Source organism: Vidua macroura, chromosome 6 (genome assembly GCF_024509145.1).
Source record: "Vidua macroura isolate BioBank_ID:100142 chromosome 6, ASM2450914v1, whole genome shotgun sequence".
Lineage (NCBI taxonomy): Eukaryota > Metazoa > Chordata > Aves > Passeriformes > Viduidae > Vidua > Vidua macroura.
Window position 1 is genome coordinate 52640205 of NC_071576.1, and position 23641 is coordinate 52663845.

Below are 23641 nucleotides of genomic sequence, written 5' to 3' on the forward strand. Positions count from 1 at the left end.
CAAAAGCGATATATTTTCAAGATTAAATTAATCAATAACAAAAGAATAAAGTAAGCATTCCAAGCAATGCCTCCAGATCACTTGTTAGTCAAACCAGGGGGCTTTTTTTCTGATATTTCTCGAGGCTGTTTAATTGTTTATGGAATTGTCTTTCTTGCATGACTTACCTTTTTCAGTACTGACAGAAATTTAGGTGAGCATTAAGGCATATTACCTAACTGATGCTGGAACCAAAACATCTGGAACGTCTGTCATTTGGGCACCATAGCAAGTGGAGATGGATACAGCCCTTGGTGAGCAAGAGCCATACCTTCCCCCCTTTTGCTCTGTGTCATACAAACTTCCTTTTTCTTTGCTTCAAATGCTCTTACCAACTCATGCTAAGTAAGTAGTAGAGACAGGAGATTGCAGAAGATCAATTCAGTGACAGAAGGATTTGAACATTTCTTGGAATATGAGAGACTGATAGCTGAGGCTCTTGATTCACTGCAGCCACAGCCATAGCCCAGAAGTACTCTCAAGCTGACCTACTTCACTGTGAAGTCTTGTGAAAATAAAGCTTTCATTCTAACAGACAATTAACAAATTCCAGGAGCTTTGAATTTGAGGAAAATATATAGTAAGGGCCTTCTCTCTGTTTCTTCTGTTCTGTTAAAAAGGAACACAGAATGAACTCTAGTGAGCAGAAGCACTGTGGAGAGAGACTATCCTACCTGGTGGTGACAGTTCCAGAACAGAATTTCAGTGCTTGCAGAGTGCCTGTTTCCAGCAGTGTTCAGTCACCGGTGTAACAGGGACAATTTTGAGGAACTTGGTTTATCTTTGTAGTGACATCAGCACCTTCAAAACACATTGCCTCCATAGGGAGCAGAATTGGATATTTTTATAGAGGAATAGCACATGATTCTCCAAAGTGTCATAGACTGGGCATTGAAGTATCAGTAGGGAATTGATCTTAAATGAGTGTCGATAGTTAAATGTTAAATTGTGATGCTATTTCAACACAACCAGAATTAGTTCAGCTTGTATGCTTTCTGTCAAGTAGTTTTTGTGTCCTCTCAAATTAAATTAATGCACAAGAACAAATAAGCCACTGATGGCCCAAAGGATTCTATTCTAAATAAAATGTGGAGTATTTACATTTAGTGATATAAACGGTAAATTACTGTTGCATAAGGCTGGCATTGTATGAGCAAGTTTCTAGGCTAATAAAAATATTCTAAGTCAAGAAAATAAATTAACTAGAAAATGCTTTTTAGAAAACTACCTTTTCTTTTTACTCATATGAAACACAAAGACACATAAAAATGTCCTTTAAAATAATTTCCCTGAAAATGAAATTCTGATTTCTTAGATTTTCATTTCTGTCTTTTTCAAAACTGAATGTCTTCAGTATATAAAAATGAGAGAGAAGTGTCTTTAATTGGGTACGTATGATTGAGATATATGGAAAAAAATCAGAAATATGTTTTCTCAAACACATATTTGGAAAGAATATTTAATGTATATAATTTTTAATGTATTTCATTTTCAGATTATTTAAAATGAGCCAAAAAGTTTTAGAGTTTTGACTGAGATTATTATTATATTTTTGTAATTAAAGAGCATATGTCAACAGTATTTTCATGTTCATGCAATGGACAATACTGTCTCACAAAGCCACTTCTTCGTAGTCCCATCACACTAGCAGTCAAGAAAAAGCCATTGAGAACCATCACCTTCAGGATTCCTGAAGCAGAGTTAGATGGTCAGTCTTCACCTTACAGTGCTGCGTTGTGGTTTTCTGTGTGACACTTGTATGTGCCAACCAGCATCTCTTGTATATGCATACATCATGTCTATATATATACACACACATATTATATAGATTGCACATCACATACATCACAGTTAATTTGGTGTTTCCTCTCTGCAGAGTAAACTGTTTGTGCTTTATTGACTCTATGATCAGACATAATTCCACAAAAAAACACAACTGAGAAGAAAATTGACCTTATCTTTATCTGATTCAATTTTAATTCCACAAAGCAACATTTACAAAAAAGAAAATAACATTGGAATTTTCTAGATTAAAAATGAAAAGAGTTTTGTTGATGGTTCTGATGTTTACCTTGAAGAAAATTATCATGTTCTCCTCACAAACTCTTTTAGTGCAGGCCCACTGGTAGCATCTAGCCAGTGTTGGCACATTCAATTGATTATACAATACAAATTCTAATTCAATGTCAATTTTCCAATCTTAACAATGCAATACTTTCTCTTTTACATGCTTTTTCATAATTCATTTTCTACTTCCAAGCATCATTTTTGGAGATGGTGCAAGTGCAAAATGCTCAGGGCAGTTAAGGCCTGTAAGTGTCCTGGTGGCCCTGGCAGAGAAACGTCATTAGATGCAAGGCTGGGTGCCACAGAATGTGGCAATCAGCTTCTGAGCCAACTTCTGACCCCACCTTAGCCTCAGGAGAGAGTGGCCAGATATTTAGGACTTTGTACTCAGGTTTTTTTCTTCTCACTGTCCCTTCCATTTCAAACCATTCTGTGATTCTCTGTGAAAAAGTGAGGAATTTTGTCAGTTCTTCTGTAAACTTTTCCTCAAGTTTCCTACAATGCTTTATTTCATGTCATTTCTAATTTATCCATGTATTTTATGTCTGACTTTAAGTCTGTTTCATACTTATTCTTTTCCTACTTTCTTATAGGTAAGATCCTGTCACAGGTTAAACTGTTGCTAAAAATGTAATTTTGTATTGTTTTCTAACATCTCACCTGTGATGTTTGAAAGAAACTGTTTCACCTGAAACAAAAATTGCAAGGATTATATGTTTCTAATATTAAAATTTTACCAAAAAGCCATTTGCCAACAATCATTTTGAACACTAATTCCCAAACATGGCAAATTTTTTTCTAAGCACTTGACCTCAGTATAACTAAGCACACAGGCTTCTGCAGTGGCTAGTAAGTAAACAGATAATACATTTCATTCTTTGCTGTGCTTTGGGGTTACAGCTGACTGAAGAGACATTAAGAAAAGCTGGAGTGAGCACACTAGCTGGATAGAGAGGATAGCCATAGATATCTAAAATATCTAATTGTAGTTCTAGGTCCTTTGATTAATTACTCTTAAATCTCCCAGCACAATGAAAATTATTCATTCAAAAGACACAGACAAATTTCAAATAAGTACAAAAGCAGCTGCTGTTAAGTAGTTAATCTAGACTTATACTAGCCTTTAAACTCCTTCACAGCTTATCATGAAAGGAACAAAACATTTCATCTTTCAGAGGCAGCAACTGAGACTGTGATGTTATCTTTCTTATGGTACGGCTTTGAACTGTGACATTTATTCTGACTTTCACCCTCATTCCTATTCCTAGCTTCATACTGAAAGAGAATTTAATTCGTATTTGCAGATATTCTTTTGTAACTTTTATTCAACCTTTACCTTGAGGCTTTCTTTTTCCCCTTAGGCAAGTTTTTTTTTTAAATTTGATCAATTGAATTTCATGATCACTTTTGAAAGTAAAGAACACTTTATGATAGCTTTATCTCTGCAACAAAGACTATGTGGTAACAGAAGGGATCCCACTGTGGGAGATTCAAATATTTTAAGACTTGTCAGCTTGACTGATACTGTCTATATAGAATCATTTAAGGACAGGAAAATGAACATTTGAGGTGTTATTCTAGTCAATTTAAATGCAAAGTTTCCTAACAATTTAAATGGAGCCTGGATTCCACCCCTTCCTTTTACTTACCTTGTTGAAAAGATAACCAAACATTAAATAAAAATCTGAGTAACAATTCCTTTATTTTTTTTTCAACATAGTAAATGAGCAGGGAGTACCAGATGGGGACAAGAAACAGAAACTGGTGACAAGACAAAACCATTAAGTGAGTGTGAACATGGTCTGATTGACAAACAGAGGTGATTCAAGCCTCTGAGACTTCCAAAAGAGGAGCCCTACACCATACATGTGCAACAGGCCTGCAGAGCAAGTCTTTGAACCTCTGCAGAAAAGAAACCTCTGAGCAGAAAGAGCACAGTTCAGAAGAGGCTGAAGAGGTATATTTTAACAACGCTACTTTAGAAAAATGAAGTAGCAAGAGAAAAACATAAACCTATTAACCAAGAAGAAATATAAGGGTTTAGATGAAGGGTCATGTCCCCTCAACTCTCCTTTTTCCTAAAGCAGATAGAGCTGTTGCTGCTTGTCTTTGAAGAACCCAATTATATTCTCCATTTCCCCCTTCTTCCTTCTCTGTCATGATCCTGATAATTGCTTCCTGTATTTTCACATGAATAGGAGTCTGTGAAGAAGTAAAAACCTTAAGACCTATCATGCTCCTTCTCCTTCCCAAAAGAATGGATTCTTCTGCTCTGCCATTGAAAGAAGAAGTGAAGAAGCCAAAGCAGAAGCAGAGAGCTAAAAAAAGAATGTGGAGATTCCTTGAGTAATGTAGCATTCATGGGCAATTGTTAGGTTATTACTGAGTTGTAGCTGGCTGAACAGTGTAGTGTCTAATGTCTGGATTAAAGTCTCTCCTTTGTTCTACATAATTCAAAGGTCTCAAGCTAAGAAAAAGCCCCTACCTATATTTAATGAAAGGAAATTATTTAAATAATTCCAAGAGAGAGAACCTGTAAGATTAGACTGAAAACTAAGAAGAAATTATTTTTATTTAGCTTGTATTTTCTGAGCTGTCCATTTACCACAATAAATACAACAGTAATTTTGAAGCCCCTACTTATCCTACTTTTGAATCTTTTGGGTGAAAATCATTGGGCCTGCTCTGGTTAATGTTCTGAAGCCTTTTGCTCAGTTTGATGTTTCTGCATTATTCTACTTGGTGAAAGAAAATTACTGGAAAGTAAAAAAAATTATTAGAAAAATACTTATTTTTTAATATAGGGTTTCTTATAGTTACTGATTATTGTGGGGTTTATCTAAAAAATGGATGGAAAGTAGTATGTTTCAGTTAAGGAGCCTTGTTGGATAATCAAGAAAAGGAAAAATTCTGCAAACAGCAATGTGTAGCTTTTAGTTTTCTTTCATCTATGCCAACTTTTTCACTAACACAGGTTAATCTGTCCTTCCTAGGTTCACTGCATCTCTCACACTGATCCTCCTGCTCCTTTCTCTTCCACATCTATGCCAGCCATCCTTATGAGAGGACAAACAATCTTGAGACAGGTGCCTCTCTCACCACAGGTGTGCACATAGTTGGAAGCAAGAACAGACAATGTGAAAGGTTGGGTGTGGGGCAGAACTCCCAGATGAGAGACTCTCTCCATGTCAATAGCAGAATTTGTTCTTCAGTGACTATAATTTTAGTCATCTATATTAAAACACATCTAAAAATTACAAGAAACTCTAGTGGTCATTTTTATATAAAAGGATAAATAGAGCATTTTATTAACACTTTTTGCAGCAACAAAAGTGACACAGTCCACATCTTTTTCATTAAACACAGCAAAAGCTATGGTCACGTTTTACATCACTTTGAGGCACAAAGCAAAATACTTCTTTTCTTAAGGTCAAGGTATGATTTGCATTAAAAAAAAAGGAGAAAAAACAATCCTCAAGTTGTATATTGCGGTAGCAGGGTTTCCAATCACTAGCACAATACAATGAACAGACCAAGAATCCAGAATGGATTATTACATACAATAATATTAATTTGATTGAATTAAGAAATGGATCATTCTTGTCATTTTAGAGTATTAAGAAGTGGTCTGGTGTTGCTAATTTCAGTTGGTTCAGTTTGGTTCAATCCCAACAACCCCAAGTATATACAACAAGCTAAATGTAGGTTAATATATCATCTAGAAGATTATGCACTTCATAATGCATTGCACTTATTGCTTGGTACACTAATGTTGCAGTCACTGTTGAGTTATGCTAAAAAGACAAGCATGATGCTTGTTGGCTTCTTTCAACCCAACACTAGTTATTTACCACTTTGGTTTATTGTGAGTTTTTATGTTACTCATATTCAGTGTCCATTATTATTAGGTTTGATTGAAAGACAAATACATCTTTTATTTCAGGGATTTCTAAAATAACAACATTTTCTATAATTACAGTATCTTCAATAAACATATCTATGTATACAACTGTGGCACAATGTGTAAAAATATGAAAGCTCTTAAGGGAAGAATAAGGGTTAAATTATTCTCTGTTTCTTCTATTGGTTTCAAAATATCCTGCAAAACAAATGCATCCTTTTTCATAGGGCTATTTGTTCATAGTAAACTTCTCTTCGGAATTTTGTAAAAGACTATATTCTTTTCTATGTTATATTGCGGTATTTTTTCTCTTTCTAAAGACACCAGTACAAATTCAGAATCTACTGCAAAGAATAGAATAATAAAGCTTGTTTTTTGATAAAGGGATTTGCCAGGCTGCCTGAAAAGTCAGACTCAATATTTTATATTATTTTTATATTAGTTGATAAATGCAGGGAAGAACATGACAATGTCTATAATTTCATGAGACTCTGTAAAGGATAGAAATAAGAATTTGTGCCCAAACATTCAGTATAAAACTCCTAAATAATTCCTTTATTTATCACAGAGTAGCCTGCAGCACGTAATCACGATAAACATACAATATGCCCTATTTGTTCTTTAGGCTTGATACAATTACCGTTAAGGGAACTGGATCAATCCTTGTAAACGCCTAGGACTCAACCTTTCTTCTTTAAGAAAGTCCTTGTCCTAGACTAAATACACAACTCCTACATTGCACTGAGTAAATGTGTGTCTTTAACACAACCTCAATACAGTGTAACAAATATATAAGTGCATTTTTAATGATCAAGTAATTTTGGCTTTCTAAAAAGAGAATTAGATGTGCCAACTTGGTTGCTTAGTTGTGCTTTAATCTGTAATTATGAGTTTTAGCTCTTGTATACTGTAAAATATCTACTTGCCTCTATAGTTTTGACCAGTAAACCCTTAAAACTCTAATGTTTATAGAACAAATATAACCTAATGAAAGTGATAACATCACAACTCATACAGATTGCACTTTGATGTATTTTTTACAGTAAGACCTTCCTGTTTGATATGTGTTTACATGTTTATACCACATTTTATTTCTGTGTGCAAACAATCACAATGAATTTAATCACAAACACTACAAAATATACCAAATATTTAGGTTTGTTATGAATAATCTCTTTCCTTGTAGTTGTATGAGTCTTGTACTTCCTCTTGTACAAATTCCTCTTTTTTCTCCCAGCCATTAGGCCAGCCACCATTGACCTGGGTTGTAGCACCGTAAGACTTGGTGGTACCATAATTTACATAATTCTGAGTAATGTCCCCTGTCTCCTCAGCAAGTTCATCTTCATGAATAAAGCCACATTTCTCTTCGCTTGTCTGTTCTGGGTCTGCCCAGGGCTGTTTCTCTCCTGAAGCAAATATGCCATAGAAGATCACACCTCCGTAATGAACTAAAGCAGCAATGAGGAAGACATACTGCCATTCTTCACGTGTCTGTAAAGAAGAAATTTGCTAAATCAGAGTAGCACACACATTTACCAAATTCTTCTGAGCTGCAAGATTTAAATTAGGGATCGAGGTTGTGATAGCACAGCTAAAACATTCAAGTGTCCATTTCAGGAATATTTATATCCATCTTTCTTTGAAAAATTTATCAGCCCACAAAAGCATCAACCTAATGAGCATATAGTGAAGCATGCCTCAAATTTGCATCCCTGGATGCAAGTCACAGACTCCAGTATGGATATCCTGGCAAATTGTTTTATAGAAAGGACTTTTTCTTGAAACCAGTTGTATCAAACTGGAAGATTTGAAAATAGTATTTCCATTTACCTTGTTCTTTGTCATTGCTCCAACAATTATAGGGCAAACCATTCCAGACAAGGTCCCGACTCCATTAGAAATCCCCATTAAAATGCTAGCATACCTTGGGGCAATGTCTAAATGGTTGACATTGAATCCTGCAATAGAAAGGTCAGTGAGCTTTCACACCAAGAGCAGAGCAGTACTTCAGCTGAGAAAAGTGACATGACATTTTTACTATAACATATTTGGGCTGCTTAGTTGCATTTCTTTATCCCTAAAAGACATACAATGCTTCAATATTCCTAGAGAGACTATGGGGTTTTTTTTATTTCCTTTTAAGAAAATATTTTAAAGGTATACCAGGTTAATTTTCTCCCAAAACTGCAGTTTAAGAAAACCCCTAAACCTCCCAGCAGTGTCTGTGTGGAGTAGAGAACCCAGAAGATATTTAGGCAGGGAAATAATTTGTGTTTCATAGTCCCTTCCATGACCATTTCATGCTGTAAATAACATGTCTTTTCTTCTTCCAGTATATAACATGTTCTTTTCCTATTGCCCACATTTTTCTTTTTGTCACATAGACCAGCAGAAGGGAGCTCTTTTCTATTCTTCTTTTCTATTCTTGTTAAATTGGAGGAAAAAACAGTATCTATAACTGAATTGCTAATTAATTTTGAAAGATATTTACTCATTCTCTTGCATTTTCAGCAGCACAATTCTGTTGAAAATGTATGCAGTAACTATTTAAATAATCTAAAGAGACAGAATGAATTGTTCCCAAAATAAGTACTTAAATAAATGAAAACAGAAACCAAACCTTTGGATACAGATAGTATAATGGAAAGGGCAGGCAGTATGATATGGTCAACTTGGGGAAAGTGCAATACACTTCCCAAATTGTACAAAACAAGAATGATACCTTGCAGAATACATGAGATTAAGGACAGATTTGGTTAGAGGAGATTTTAGATATTTGGCACAAAATGAAAGAGAGCCTGTCTGAGACATAAGGAACCAGCATGGGAGAGGATACTAAAATCACAGTTGGAAAACAAGGGGAGGCCAGGTGACTCGTGTTTGGAACAGGGAAAGGCAAAGGCAAAGGGTTGATGAATCAGCTGGAAAGGGGAATAGCTGAAATTTAATTCAGAAAAGAAATTCTAGTAATTAGGCCCCAAAATAATATAATATTAACAGGCCCCAAATTAATAAAATAATACAATATTAACAAAGCAATAACCAGTACACAGTGGAAAAAACTTAAAAGACTTCTATTTAAACAAAGATGTGTAAATTTAGGTATCATTATGTAATACCAGTCCATTTGTCTTCTATGTTTGATTTCAAGAAAAATCTGTAGTGTACATTAGCATCCTAATGAGAAAAGAGCCTAATTTGCTGCAATGAACATGGAAAAGATTGAATAATTTGAACAGAAATAATCTAATACAAAAGCTGTAATACCAAATTATACATTGTGCATTATACATCATACATTCCTTTATTATGATCATAAATAATGTCCTTTGGGAATTCCAAAGTGAGTGGGCTTTTTAATTACTATCCATGAATAAAAGCAAAGATAGATGTTTTGTCTCTTAAAGATAAAATAGTTTAGTGTTAATAGTAATATAATCTTACCAGATATGGCAAATCCACTAAAGCCTACAGCAAGCACTAAGAATGAAATAGCCACTCCTTTGCTGTGCGAATATCCCACCACCAGAAGAAGAGTTGCTTCCATACCAAAACCTGGTGAAATAACAAATAAAACCAGGCATCAAATTAAATTCCCTCTCAAATACTGCAGGCCTTAGGATGTCATGATATTTCATAGGAACACAAATAAAACATTACCTCAGAGTGGGATACAATCAGGTATTTCTTTCATCTCTAAAAAACACATGTTCTTCCTTCCTCAAATAATACTTATTTTACTAAATATAAATTTACTCTTTATATGCTAATTTATTGCCACTTTCTGTAATTTGTAAGATGAAAAGGAATATTTGTGATGTGGTTAGGTCATTCCAGTCAACTCTCATGGGTAACCTGCTTGTGAATTTTCCAACCCTTACCACATCTAATGTGGCTTTAACACCTCAGAAGTTGAGGATGTAATTTCATGTAATTGTCTGGGGTCTCTTAGCACAGAGGGTGTTTAGATGAAGAGCTAAGACTGAGTAAGTAGCTAAGAGTAGGCAAATTCCCCTCCAAAACCTCATCTATTTCTTTAATAGTATAAATGGTTTTCCAAATAACAATTAACTACATGGAAATGGCGAATGAGAGCACCTGTGTTTTCTTTTATTTAGTAACTACATCTGCATTGCATAAGAAGTGCAGAAAGTATTGTCTCCTAAGAACGTACAACTGTACAGTTTCTTTATTCTATAAAGAACACAATATGAACATCAAATCCCTTCAAGAAATTTTTAAATAAAATAGAAAGACTTACCTCCACAGTTCATTATCTTTCTCACATTAGTCGTTGAAACAATCTGCCTGCTTCTTAAAAAGTCAGCAATTTGTCCCCCAATAGGAACAATAATTGTCATCACTAAATGCGGCACAGCAGATAAGATACCCACCTAAAATTAAAATTAGAATTAGTGAACTATAAACCATAAGAAAATTTTGATTCTTCATTTTCTGAAGCATTCAGCAGCTAATTATTTCTTTTCAGTGTCACACTCTGTTAAAGTCTTGGGTTGTGAAATGACCCACCCATATATCTCACATTTTGCCACCATCTTTTCTCCTTTCTAAACGAGAAAGGGGGAGCAGTGCTCACCACATTAAAGGTGCATATAGAAAGGTGACAAATTTTACTACCATTCCTAGAACAAGATGGCCCTGCTTTTTAAAAGGCACCTGGAAAAAATCCATTTGTCAATGCTTTCTATAAGCTTTGGTGGGATTCTGCAACCACTGGGGGCATCAGGGACAGAATGTAATGGGTCTGCTGACACCTTTCTAATACCAAGCACGATCTGGTTTTGAGCACTTAACTTGCAATGTAGCCCTAAGTAAATCATCACTAAATCTCACCCTGCCTCCACCTCTCCCTGCCCCATCCTTTGTCATAGTTGTTACTTCACTTATTCATGCTGGTCAAGGAAACAGGAACTGGGATGAGTAAGATTTAAGATGTAAATCCATGATAAAGATGGATTTTATTTCCTATTCTTAATAAATACTACAAATATAGCTCTGATATTTATGTAGTTAAGATAAATGCTTCACATTCTTTTTACATACCTTGCTTATTTCAAATCCAAACACTTCCTCAAAGTAAGCAGGCTGACTAATTAGCAGCAAGTAAAAAGTCCAGCTTCTACAAAAGTTTGCAACTATTATTGCATAGACTGGCATAGATGTAAAAAATTTTCTCCATGGTGTTTTGTATTTCTGAAACATAGAAAGGAGATCCAGTTACCATGTTGGTCATTATCAACTATCCATCTTCCCTTTCCTTACCCTTTTTTTAGCTATGGTCCAACAAGCACATATATGCAAAACATATAAATGTTACTACAAAATGCACAAATGGAGAAACTCAGTGATACTTAATTGTATCACAACACTCATGTACAAGTGCTTTTATCTCAGTCATATAAATATGTACATGGACATAAGACCAAAATAATAATAATGTCTTTTAATAATTATGTCTTTAAAAGACATTGTTGCTGTATGTAATGAAATGGATTTGCCACTAACTACATTAATTCTTTCAGATTTACTGCAAACAGGTATTTTAGCATTTAAATATTAATTGCAGTACTCTACCTTTTTTCTTTTTTTTATCAAGTCTCAGCTGAAACTGCTTGGTCAATATAGTTTTTGTTTGTTTTATTGCATTTTTGAAATAAATTGCAGAAATAAAAAAAAGAAAGACAGATGGACAAGCCTGCTGAGTCCCAGCACCTGTCCACAAGCCACCCATCTGTGTTGATCCAAGCACAGGATCCATACCCAGAAAAGTACTTGAAAATCACTTCAGGAAGAATTCAGGCTGAATTCAGCCTACTATTGATTTGAATACTGGCTTTCTTCAAAAAAACCCAGCCCATAGATAGACATGTGCAACACCTTGTATACCTATTAAATTACACTTAAGTGAGAGGAAGGATTAAGTGACTTAATTAATGAGAAGCCAGCCAGAAAATCTAACTTGGTGGTATGGGAAGAATTTCAGCTTAAATATTTTAGAAGCAACTTAACTATTGATACCAGATAATTACTTTAAAAAAATAATGTTTAATTAGAAAGTCACAATAAAAAATAGACAGAAATTGTACAGTCCAAATTAGAATTGTTTGGACATTCTTCAAAGTAACTAATTTCACATCAGATTTTCAAAACCATGAACCCTACTGAATGCTGTTGAGTATCAACAGAGACAGGCCCTCAATAACACCTAAAAATTTCAGCTATCAACAAATGACTCTGTAATATTTTCAGTTCCTTATTTAATACTAAGCAAAGTTTTTACTAAGTCAAAAATTATTAATTCCTGAGTTCAATCAAGAACCAGTGTTCTGACCAAATAGAAAACATAATGAGGGTCTACTGGGAATGGATGGTGTAAAAATTTAAGCAGATGAAGTGAGGCTTAAACAATTTTTTATTTTCCTGAGTGAGGAAACATGGCAATAGTTTCTTTAAAGCTTTTCAGCAGTTACAGAAATAAGATGATTATTAGTAAGCACAATTGGAATGTTAAGTGGCTGGAAAATTCAGAGTTCATACATGGCTCTTAGGTCATACATGGTTCTTGAGAACTAAACCAGTACAGAACTAAGATTATGAGAGGCTTGATAACATGTCTCCAGCAAAACGACTGCAATAATGGGAATTGTTCTTATGGATCTCAAACACACTCTATTGCAACTTGCAGTCTTTCTGGCAGACAAAACATAAAAAAATAAGGATGGGCATTTTCTGATGTTCTGGGGACCTCAAGAGACACTGAGTAGTGCTTTTCCTGCAGTTTGCTTTTAGGAAGAGAAAAACCTTCCAGAAATTACTATATAGGAAGGAAACTGACTTTTCAGATCAAGACATAAGAAAAGTCTAAATAAAGTTGCAGTTTCAAATGTAGCTGTACCTCTTTTTTATAATTTGATGTAGACAAAGGGGCATAAATCCCATGAGTCATCTGCTAGAAGAACTGGAACCTGTGTTCTCTTAATGCAAAAGCAATATCCACCCAGAAATCCACCAGCAGATTTAAATCTTCCCATCCCCCAGGAGTACATTTGTTCAAATTGTTCAAAATACACTTTTAGATCTTAAGGAGAGTGTTTGATTTTTTTGTTGTTGTCTTTATTTGGTTGCTGGGATGTTTCTTTTTCTTACTATCTCATTGGAAACCAGTGTGTGGGTAATATTCTTACTTCCATTGCACCTAGGAGGTTGGCACTCTCTCCAATGCTTTCTTCTATGTATCTCCTTTCTTCATCTGTAATTGTAGGATGCTTTGCAGGACTCTCATATGAAACCAAAAGCCAAAACATGTACCAGACTATACCAAAGCTTCCTTTGGAATGGAAAGAAATACTTTAAAAAGAAATGCACAATAAAGCAGCAAACAAGGAAGAAAAATATGTGAAGAATTACAGCAAATTTAAATGGCAATTGTTGTCCGTGCTTCTTTACTGAGTTCTCTCAATAGATATAATTCTCCAACAGAGAGTTTGGTCCTGTGAATAATACTTGTGCAAAATACATGCAGAACTATAGCACAGTGAAATAGTCTTTGCTTTGTTTACAAAATTATTTCACCGTAAGTGAATATTCACTGTTCTTAACATCGATTTGTACAATGCAATGCAATGAAACAGCTTCCATTTCATTTCACCAAACTGTAAATGATGGCCCATTCAGCTTTAAGATGCTGCTGTTTGATTACTGCACTAAACTTTTTACCTGCAGAATAGAAGACTGGCAATTTTTTCAACAAAGGAATGCACTTCCTGAGTAGTTTATTGAATTTCTAGAATGCTTCCACTTAATTCACATAAATGCAGAATTAATTCCCTTGGGATATTCTTTTCTGTCAGTGTAGGTTAACACAACTGGTGTGAATAAAGTTATGTAGGTCTTCAGATAAAAATCAGGACAACTTATTGAGGGCAGGTACTCTAAATTTGCAGTTTTATCAATGTGAGAGATGTTAATGTGACCAGAGATACTATAGGTCTGCCCAGATGTTTGCACTGCTTGTGCTAAAAGTGGTGAAGGTTTCAATGTGAGCTAGCTTTTCTTATTTTATTATGTTGCTTTCTTACATACTCTTCTCCTTAAATTTTGTTCTCTCATTGTTCTTTTCTCTTGACTGTATTTTTAGATTAGAAGTCCCACTTCTCTGAGGTTTTTGTCCTCTTAACAGTAGCTTTTACATTTTTAGAAAGGGTAGAGAAAGGTCATACAATACTGGAATGAAATGAGCAGAAATGCATACCATATACATAGAACACAGAAGACCACCCAGTATATTGCACTAGAATCCCAGCTAAAGGCATTGCAATGACAGCTCCTGCATAGGAACCTACAAAACAAAACATGTGGATGAACAGGGAGAAACAAATCAGTTTCAAAACACTCATGCATTACAAATAGAAGGAAGACAAAAATACAAAGTTGCTTACCACAAAAGGAAGTGGTTGCTAACCTACTTCTTTCTAATGGGGGGGCCCACTTGCTCCAAATACCGTGGCAGGCAGGGTAGGTGACCCCCTGGGGAATGAGTGTGACACAAGTTAGTTAAAGCTGGCCAGTCACTCAGTTAATTGTCTTTGCATGAGTTTTTTATTTTTAATTGCTATAAACAAGAGGTTGAGAATGCTTTGCACCTTTATAGCAAAATCTGAGTACAGTCACAGAAAAATGGCAATATCTATTCAAGTTGAAATGAGTTTTGTATATCACTTCAAATCATTAAAGAGACCATATGAAACAAATATAAAACATGTTTCCTTTTGCTCCCCCTCCCACTTCCAGGAAAGAATTCCAAATAATTAAAGAGTATTAGTGCGCAAGAACCAGAGTCAAAGGAAGGATGACAACACAGACTCTCTTTAGTCTTTCTAATGCAGGACCGATTTATCCAACACTTTTTTTTTTTTTACCTAACATTTAAAACAAAATTTAGGAAATACAGATTAAAGTGCTACTGCTCTAAAACTAGAAAATAAGATCTATAACCATTTAGAAATATACTCTTAAGAGAAGTTGTTCACACAGGTCTTTAATGAACCTACTTGAACATATAAAGTAAGTATTGGAATGGTATTATTTGACTTGATTTTAAACCAGCTACCTTTTAGGTCTCTCTTCAAAACCAACCTTTAACTTAGCAATAGAAAAATTAAACCTGCAGTGTTGAAATTTTAAAAGATGTTATATGAAATGTACAGTAATTCTGATTAAGATATACAAATGTACACAAATTTGTGATTAAAAATTATGGTATATGCATATAAACCACATATATATTTTATATAGATTTTATTCTATATTTTATTCCATATTTTATATAGAATAAAATATAGAATATATATTCTCTATTTTCTATATATTTTATTATATTATAATATTATATATTATCTATATATTTTATTCTATATTTTATTCTATATTTTATATAGACTCACTTTTCTCCTAACCTGATATTTTGTTTCCTCTGCAAAAATTAGAAAAATTAATAACTTTTTGCAATTACTGAGGGTTTCACAAATATTGAGAGGATGAGCCTCAATATGCAGAAAATTGTAAAATCACTTCTTCTGTTTTGAAAGAAGATCCTGTAACCAGTTTCCTGCTCATTTCAGTATTTTTTCAATTAAAAAAAAATAAAGATAAAATAATAAGATTTTTATTATTTATGATAAACCTTCTTCAAAAAGCCTTGTTTGGAATGTTTTGCATTCATAATTCCTTTGAGCAGTATTGGAGAAATGTGTGTCTACAACAGTTATTTTATTGTGCAATTAATTACCCACTTGCTTCTCTTCCTCTTATCTTTGCAGTGAAACACACCTCTGTGCATGCAGATCACTTGCAGGAATGGATTCAGATTTATGCATATATACTTTAAGAAATTGGTTGACAGTCACCTAAATTTCAGGCACTTTCTGCACTCTTTTTTGGAATCTTTTAATACAATTAAGTACACTAGTTAAAAGCAGTCCATGCAACAGAGGTTTTCTGGCCCTGAGGAGTCTAGAATCAGCCATCGGGGAAAAGGGGAAAAGGGGAAAAGGGGAAGGGGAAGGGGAAGGGGAAGGGGAAGGGGAAGGGGAGGGGAGGGAAGGGAAGGGGGAGGGGAGGGAAGGGAAGGGAAGGGAAGGGAAGGGAAGGGAAGGGAAGGGAAGGGAAGGGAAGGGAAGGGAAGGGAAGGGAAGGGAAGGGAAGGGAAGGGAAGGGAAGGGAAGGGAAGGGAAGGGAAGGGAAGGGAAGGGAAGGGAAGGGAAGGGAAGGGAAGGGAAGGGAAGGGAAGGGAAGGGAAGGGAAGGGAAGGGAAGGGAAGGGAAGGGAAGGGAAGGGAAGGGAAGGGAAGGGAAGGGAAGGGAAGGGAAGGGAAGGGAAGGGAAGGGAAGGGAAGGGAAGGGAAGGGAAGGGAAGGGAAGGGAAGGGAAGGGAAGGGAAGGGAAGGGAAGGGAAGGGAAGGGAAGGGAAGGGAAGGGAAGGGAAGGGAAGGGAAGGGAAGGGAAGGGAAGGGAAGGGAAGGGAAGGGAAGGGAAGGGAAGGGAAGGGAAGGGAAGGGAAGGGAAGGGAAGGGAAGGGAAGGGAAGGGAAGGGAAGGGAAGGGAAGGGAAGGGAAGGGAAGGGAAGGGAAGGGAAGGGAAGGGAAGGGAAGGGAAGGGAAGGGAAGGGAAGGGAAGGGAAGGGAAGGGAAGGGAAGGGAAGGGAAGGGAAGGGAAGGGAAGGGAAGGGAAGGGAAGGGAAGGGAAGGGAAGGGAAGGGAAGGGAAGGGAAGGGAAGGGAAGGGAAGGGAAGGGAAGGGAAGGGAAGGGAAGGGCTCAATTATTTTTTTCCTCTTTTAAATTATCGTAAATCTCTTATTTATTCCAACAAAAGCATGGCATGGTCAGCACTTAAAATATAACCTTAGGCTTTTGTTATGTATTTATTCTATGATGATGACCAACAAGTAACTGATGAGAATTAAACCAGTACAAGCCTTATGCAGTGTAGGAGTTTAGTGAAACATCAGTGCTAAATGCATATCTCACTGGCTTCTCATTTTGCCATGACATTTTATAGCTGAAGGAAAAGCAAATAGTTACAATTCATACATTGAAATCCTTTATACTCAAAATCAGTAATAAATTTAAAACCATTTTGATCTTCCTTCCAAACCTCCAGTTGCTAGTTAAAGGCTAACAAACACCTATTACATTTACTAGTTGTTTTACAATTTTCCATACCTCTACAAGGCCCTGCAAGATCCTAACGAAGATGACACATCCATAGTGCACCCTGGCTGCAGATGGTATTAACATGTTGAGGGAAGATGTCAGCAGTATAGCAGCACCAAATACTCTGCAAAGGAGGCAAAAAGGGGAAAGTAAGTGACTTCAGTGCTCTCCCAGGTGACTTGTTCTACATATGCTCATATATCAATATAGATGCTCCCTCCATGTTCTTTATATGGGGAATATACTGTGGATATAATGACTGGATAAGTGTCTACTTCCATCTTGCGTAATAATCTGTCTGGTAACACCCAGACCAAACATGGATGTGTTTATCTATTTAGCATAATTTCCTAAGGAAATATGTCTTATGCAATCACAGGAATAGATATTACTTTCCCTATAAACTCCCACTTTAATTTTCACACTAATTTCAACCAAATCTGATTGAATTCTCCACCCTCTGGAAACAAAATTAGAATTTGTCTCCAAAGGGTGTGCTAAAACAGATGGTCAGTAAAAGAGTTTCTCATGTGTTTTAATTGTAAGAAAGTGACACCATACATTTACTCCTTATAAAGCAGAAGAGAATTCACTTTCATACAGGCCAAAAGCATCAGGAAGAATTTTAGAGCTGGGATTTTCTTGGACACAAGAGTTAATCAATCTGGAAACACATATCTGTAGAAACCAGATAATTCTTAGTGCTGTTTTTTCAGAGGCTACTCACCGAAAATTGCTCATTTTGATTCCACAGCATCCTAATTTGAAATAAAGCACATCACAAAGTCTAAATAAATGCATGAAGTGATGATTCATTTTCAGTTCCAGGGATTTGACTGAATTTGTATTTGATTTGATTAATATCCACCTCTTGTAGGAGGAAATCTTTTCCCTAGCATTATTGTGCCTTTTTTTGTCTAAAGCTACATAATGCAAATATAAATATGATGACATATGACATCACAGTATCTGATGTGGAACTGGTTTGACAGAAACCTTTGACTTTCACTTGTGTTCTTCAGAAACTGGTACAGTGCCATAAGTCATTGAGAAACAGACCTTGGGCTAAAGATACAGGATGAAAATTCTCCTCAAAGACACAATATTCCACATTCTGTATTTAGAATCACAGTCTGAAACAAATCTTCAAATACCAAACTGAGCATATGCCACTTTTATTTGACACATATTAAAGGGCATGGTGAGGAATCTTCGCTAAAGAGCCCTAAATCTTGTCTCCTCATTGTGCTCCCTTTGATCGCTATCTCAAGTTAAACAACATTTAGCTGTCTGTACAGTATATTTCTGGCTTTTCTTGTCAGCATGTTCAGTATATTTGCTGGGACTGACTGGGCACGTGATTGTGTTGCACTGTGAGGACTGTTTTGGCCTAAATTGTCTTCTACTCTTGATTTCTTAATGTGTAAGTTTCTACTCCAAAACTACATGCACTTCATTTCCCTACAATTTAATACCTCCTTACATAAATGCCAATGGTGTCTTGTCCTGTTAAAATCACATGAAGATAGAATATTAAAAAATGCCATCTCTTTACGAGGATGAGATTCAGAAAAATGTTGCAGTAGGTAGCTGTTTCTTCAAGGAAATTTACTCTAGTTTTTTAGTCCTGTATCTGAAATCAGCTTCTGTTTGCACGCAACTGAAAGTTATGTTTCCCAGAATTGCCTATGTTCTCATGTTTGGTGAAGAGAAGCTGTTTCCTTGAATCTGTTCCTTCTAGAAGACAAAGGAAAATGTAACTGAAGGAATGATCAGAGACATGTTCCTTCCAGATTAAAATCTTGCCTGTATTTAGACACAGAAGTACTGGTGAATATTCAGTTACATCAGGGTGTAGACATGTAAATTAAATAATTCCGCAGCGTCACTTGTGAGTCAATTCTCTCAACTATGCTTTATAAGAATGATTTCCTCTCTCTCTCTCCAAATATCTAAGGATTTAAAAGTAGAATAAGTTAGAGTTAAATTATAATTCTTGCAAGAAATGACTTTTTTATGCTTTTTGTGAGTCCCTATTAGAAGTGATGTCATGCATGGCTATTTTAGTGAGTCCATTTCCTCTATAACTCTTAATCAAGAGCAAATAAATCTTCCTATATTTGCTTTGCATCTCTCAGCACACAATCATAAATATTATAAGCATTTCTCCTTTGGGCTCTTTAATCTTCTTATGTTTATTTCCATAAATACAAATTCTACCTAACAAAATATTGTTATATAGTGTTGGTTTTTGTAAAACCTTACTGTTTTATTGCTTGAAATATGTCACTTAACAATATTTATTATTATTTAGGTCAGGTAAAAATAATTTTGAACTACAGTCAATCAAAATATATTTGAATACAGCTCACATTTGAATATATTTAGTCGGGAAACGGAACATTCTGATTGTTCCTAGGGCATTTCTAAACTATTTTACTGACTCACATATCAAACTCTCAAATTGTGTAATCCTTTTTTTTTGCTTACATTTTTTTCTGTCTATTAAGCTAGTGATTTATGATTCTTTATGTTTAATTTCTGCACCTTGCTCAATTTTTCTACAACACTAACTCCAGCAATGGGTTAGAAAGCTTAGATTTCTTATGTTGTCATGGCAAATTAAATGTGTGTGTGGTTCCATTGTCATATGCACTGATGGTTAATTTCATTCTCAGACAGATATAGCTCCCTCACAGTTTCCAGCTTCTTTAGGAGTGTTCGTTCCTCTCCACAGCCCACTGCATTTTTGCTCAAGTACCAGTTTGCCCTCTTGATGTTCTGATGTCACATTGAATGGAGAGCTGTGGCCCTTATTGGACACACATTTAAAGCTGCTATGCCATGTTGTACCTCTCTTCAGTTGTGTTTCCACAGCTGGGCTCTGGAGTGAGCCAAGCCTTGCTGAGCTCAGCTTTGGAAATCCATGTGGCTGCACTTTCATTCAGAGGTATCCTTGAAAATCCATTTCATTCTGGGCACACTCCAAACCCCACAAAAGGTTTTAATGCCATGGCACAAAGTAAGAGCTTTAGCAGACTGAAGGTAAACTCTGGGAAAACTGAGTTATATTACAGAGATAAAGCAGGCAAGACCAATGACACTGCCATAATTCTTGGCCCTTGCATTAGGATGGAATTAAAATGTCATGACATATCTTCAGCAGCCCCTAGCCTTGCAAAAAAATTCCTTTCTGACTCAAAATCAGCAACTGTGCAACTATATCTGGAAGAAAACAACCATATACAGAAGAAGACAATAAATACAGTAGTAGTATGTCAAGGAGAGGGGAAAAACTCCAGTAAATTCTGGTCCTTGTAAGTGACCAGAAGCAGTCCTGAAACAAAAAATTAGACTCAGTCCCAAAAATCAGAATCTGACATTGATCTTCAGTGTTTTGCTGACATTGGCCTCAAAGGTCATGAACTGTGACTTTAATCCTCCTGTAATATAAGCAGTAATAATAGCAAAATCATATTTGAATGTGAGACATTTGGGATAGGAGAAGAGAAAGAAAACTACTTTGACAGCTCAGGAGAAGTGCTTAGAATGGAATGAGGTTGCAGGGGGAATTAATCTGTTTGTGTCCCAAGTCAATTGGTTCATTTTTCTTTTTTAAGCAAATGAAAAATAAATGTATTTATAGGTTTCTAATCTCTGCATCTGCGCAGCAGCACTATTGTCATCTACCTTTGTCAGGCAATTCCCATTACATGAGCATTTTGCAGCATGTTACAGATATTATTACGCAGCTGGAAGCAGCGTCAGCTCAAAAAGTGAGCTGAGCACAGTGCACTTCAAGTGCTGAGTGCCAGACAAATGGATGGCATATCAGGTTACATATATCTGCTATCTGATATCTGAAAGTAAGGCATCCTCGTTAGAGGCATCCTTTTACCCCAGTGACTGGGAATGAAAATTGCTGCAAAGGTTTCATAAAACTAAAGACCTTTTTGGATGTGTATGTGGTGGAATCAATTTCTCATCTGAGCCTCCTGTATTTTTATGTATGTCAATTTTTAATATGTTTGTTAAATTCCACAATTATCAATGTCTCAATTCTCTGAATAAGCAAAGTCACCTTGAGAAAATGCAACTTATACATGTTGAATGAGTCTTTTCTAAAGCATATTAAGTACCTTAGCTAAATTCGTCCTTTAAAAAAGATTGAAAAGTAACTCTGTATATTTAAAACCGATTTTTAAATATTTATTTAAACAAGAAAATGCTGTAGTTTTAAGATGTGTAAATATATGCTGCATCGGTGAATTATTAATGTAATTTCATTAAAATTCAAAAGAATTAAAGAACAGTAAGTCTTGGTCACTTAGAACTACAAAACACTATTGCATGTATTTAAACAGATTTGCATTGAAAAATACAAAAGTACAGAAAGTATTCAATGGCTTCCATAGAAAATTAATTCAGGTCTGTAACTGAATAGTTTTTCCCACCAAAGTGCCACTGATCATCATGTAATGGAAGATCTATCTACTGAATGGGAAAGTTTGATTATTTTGTTAGTTTTCGAGGGAATAATAGAGTGGGGAAGTGTGTGAAAGCATTTTGCAACACTACAATAAATTAAATAAAAAATATTATAAATTGGTTTATTGTGACTGTAAACAGGAACCTATGGAAAATGTAGCCCTTCTTCTTTTCTGAAAAACCTCTGATTTGACAATTTCACATGAATATTGATCATATTCTAGAGAACATTATTTTCATTGGATGAAGTATGTGTATTGATCAAATACTTGATTTGTAAACAGTGATGAAACATTTTCTGTAGTCATAGTTACAAATTTGTTAGGTAAATAGGGTGGAAAATAAAGAGGATTGAAAACATGAGCTTTCTTGTGAAGTTCTCCCAACCTAGTTCAAAGATTAGATGAAAAAAACCTGCCATCATAAAATAAATTAAATATATTTGGATTCAAGTTGGTGAGTTGGTGTGCCATTTTCCTTACAGAAATCACACGAAATATATTGAACAAAGACTTATTTTATGAAACATATATAAAAACTTGAGCTGGGTTTTGACTCTCCTTCGCTGTTCTTTCTTGAACAGTGCTTGTTTGGGAGAGTCCTCGTGCAGCAGCAGCTCTGAGTAGCAGAATATGTATCACATAATGTGACTTTTTAGACTATTCTGTCAGCTTAAGTTTTCTAAAATGTATTCTTTTACTTTGACTCTACCTACTATCTTTCATCTGTGACACACCTTCTCCTGCAAAGGGCAGCAACAGGGCATGGACTTGCTTGTGTTGTATTTTCATACAATCCAAATAATATTTTGTCTGAGAGGAACTGCAAGGCTCAATGCTGTATTAAATGCTTCATTTTTTCCAGTAAAACACAATGTCTAGAAAGAAGCAAGACAGGAGCTAATTGGAATGTCTGTGAGCTTATAGCAGCTTTTCAGAATCTTTTCTTCTGTAAATGTTGCTGGCAATAACAGCTGGTGATCAACTTTTTAACTTAGATTTTTCTTTTAATATATAGAAATTTCAGGGGTTAACTGGCAATTAACATTTCCCTCCTTACAAAGCACATCTCTACCTATATCAGGTGTGATGAGGGCCTTCTAAGACTTTGATACAGAACATGTGCATTTTGATGACCTGAATTTGCTATGGTTTGATCTGCCAGGTTGGAAGATAAAACAATCCCAAAATATTCATGAGACTTTAGCAAAACAGAGGATATAAGGGACTGGATCAAGCACCGATGTGAAGTGCCATGCAGAGATTATGCTGATGTGTATCAGCAAGCCAGAAGAAGAAGTCCTTTACATTTCTGCCTTCTTCAAACCCCACTGATGCCACTGACTCATACCAAGACCACAAACAGTTTTCAGACTGCACCTTCCATTGCTTGTTCGCAGACCTGTTTTTTGATATGTCAAAGTGTATTTTATAAAAACTTCGGCACTGTTGGATGACAGCATCATTGGAATGGATGCTAAATGTAAAAGAATCCTGGGTCACTAAATTCAAATTGTTGTTCTTACCAGCAAGTGCATTACATTATCCTTTCATAAACAGATCAGTTTCCATCTGAGAAGTTACAAGCATTTGCCTTACTTAGTAGTTTTTCCTTTCCAACTTTTTACTTCATATATGCAGTATATGTCTCCTACCCATGTTGTTTTATTTTAATGGTTTTAATCTCTTCAGTTTCCACAACCTCAATCCTATTTTCTTTCTTTAGCATCACTAAGCAAATCAGATCCTCTACACCTTGTGTTGCTTTTTTTCTTCATTCATTTGCTCACTCTACCAGTCCTCTCTCTTTCCTGTGTGAATTCAGCTAGAGAATCTGTCAACCTGTGGTTTTGTTTTACAATTCATTATATCTAGATAAAGCTCTGACTCATTCCTTCTAACTCATTAGCTTT

The 23641-nt window shown here is 35.5% G+C and overlaps 1 protein-coding gene across 1 annotated transcript in view; it reads right to left on the minus strand.

The window, feature by feature from the left end:
* Nucleotides 1–5379: 5379 nt before the first annotated feature.
* The window catches only part of SLC17A6 (solute carrier family 17 member 6), a 29467-nt gene continuing 11205 nt past the window's right edge, over nt 5380–23641 (minus strand). Inside the window, exons 4-12 of the mRNA XM_053981396.1 lie at nt 17251–17365; nt 14470–14557; nt 14283–14369; nt 13216–13358; nt 11075–11224; nt 10272–10404; nt 9455–9565; nt 7841–7968; nt 5380–7501 (exon numbers count right to left, since the gene is read on the minus strand). Of these exons, the coding sequence (XP_053837371.1) occupies nt 7169–7501; nt 7841–7968; nt 9455–9565; nt 10272–10404; nt 11075–11224; nt 13216–13358; nt 14283–14369; nt 14470–14557; nt 17251–17365 (1288 nt within the window). The 3' untranslated portion in view covers nt 5380–7168. The remainder of the gene's footprint in view (nt 7502–7840; nt 7969–9454; nt 9566–10271; nt 10405–11074; nt 11225–13215; nt 13359–14282; nt 14370–14469; nt 14558–17250; nt 17366–23641) is intronic.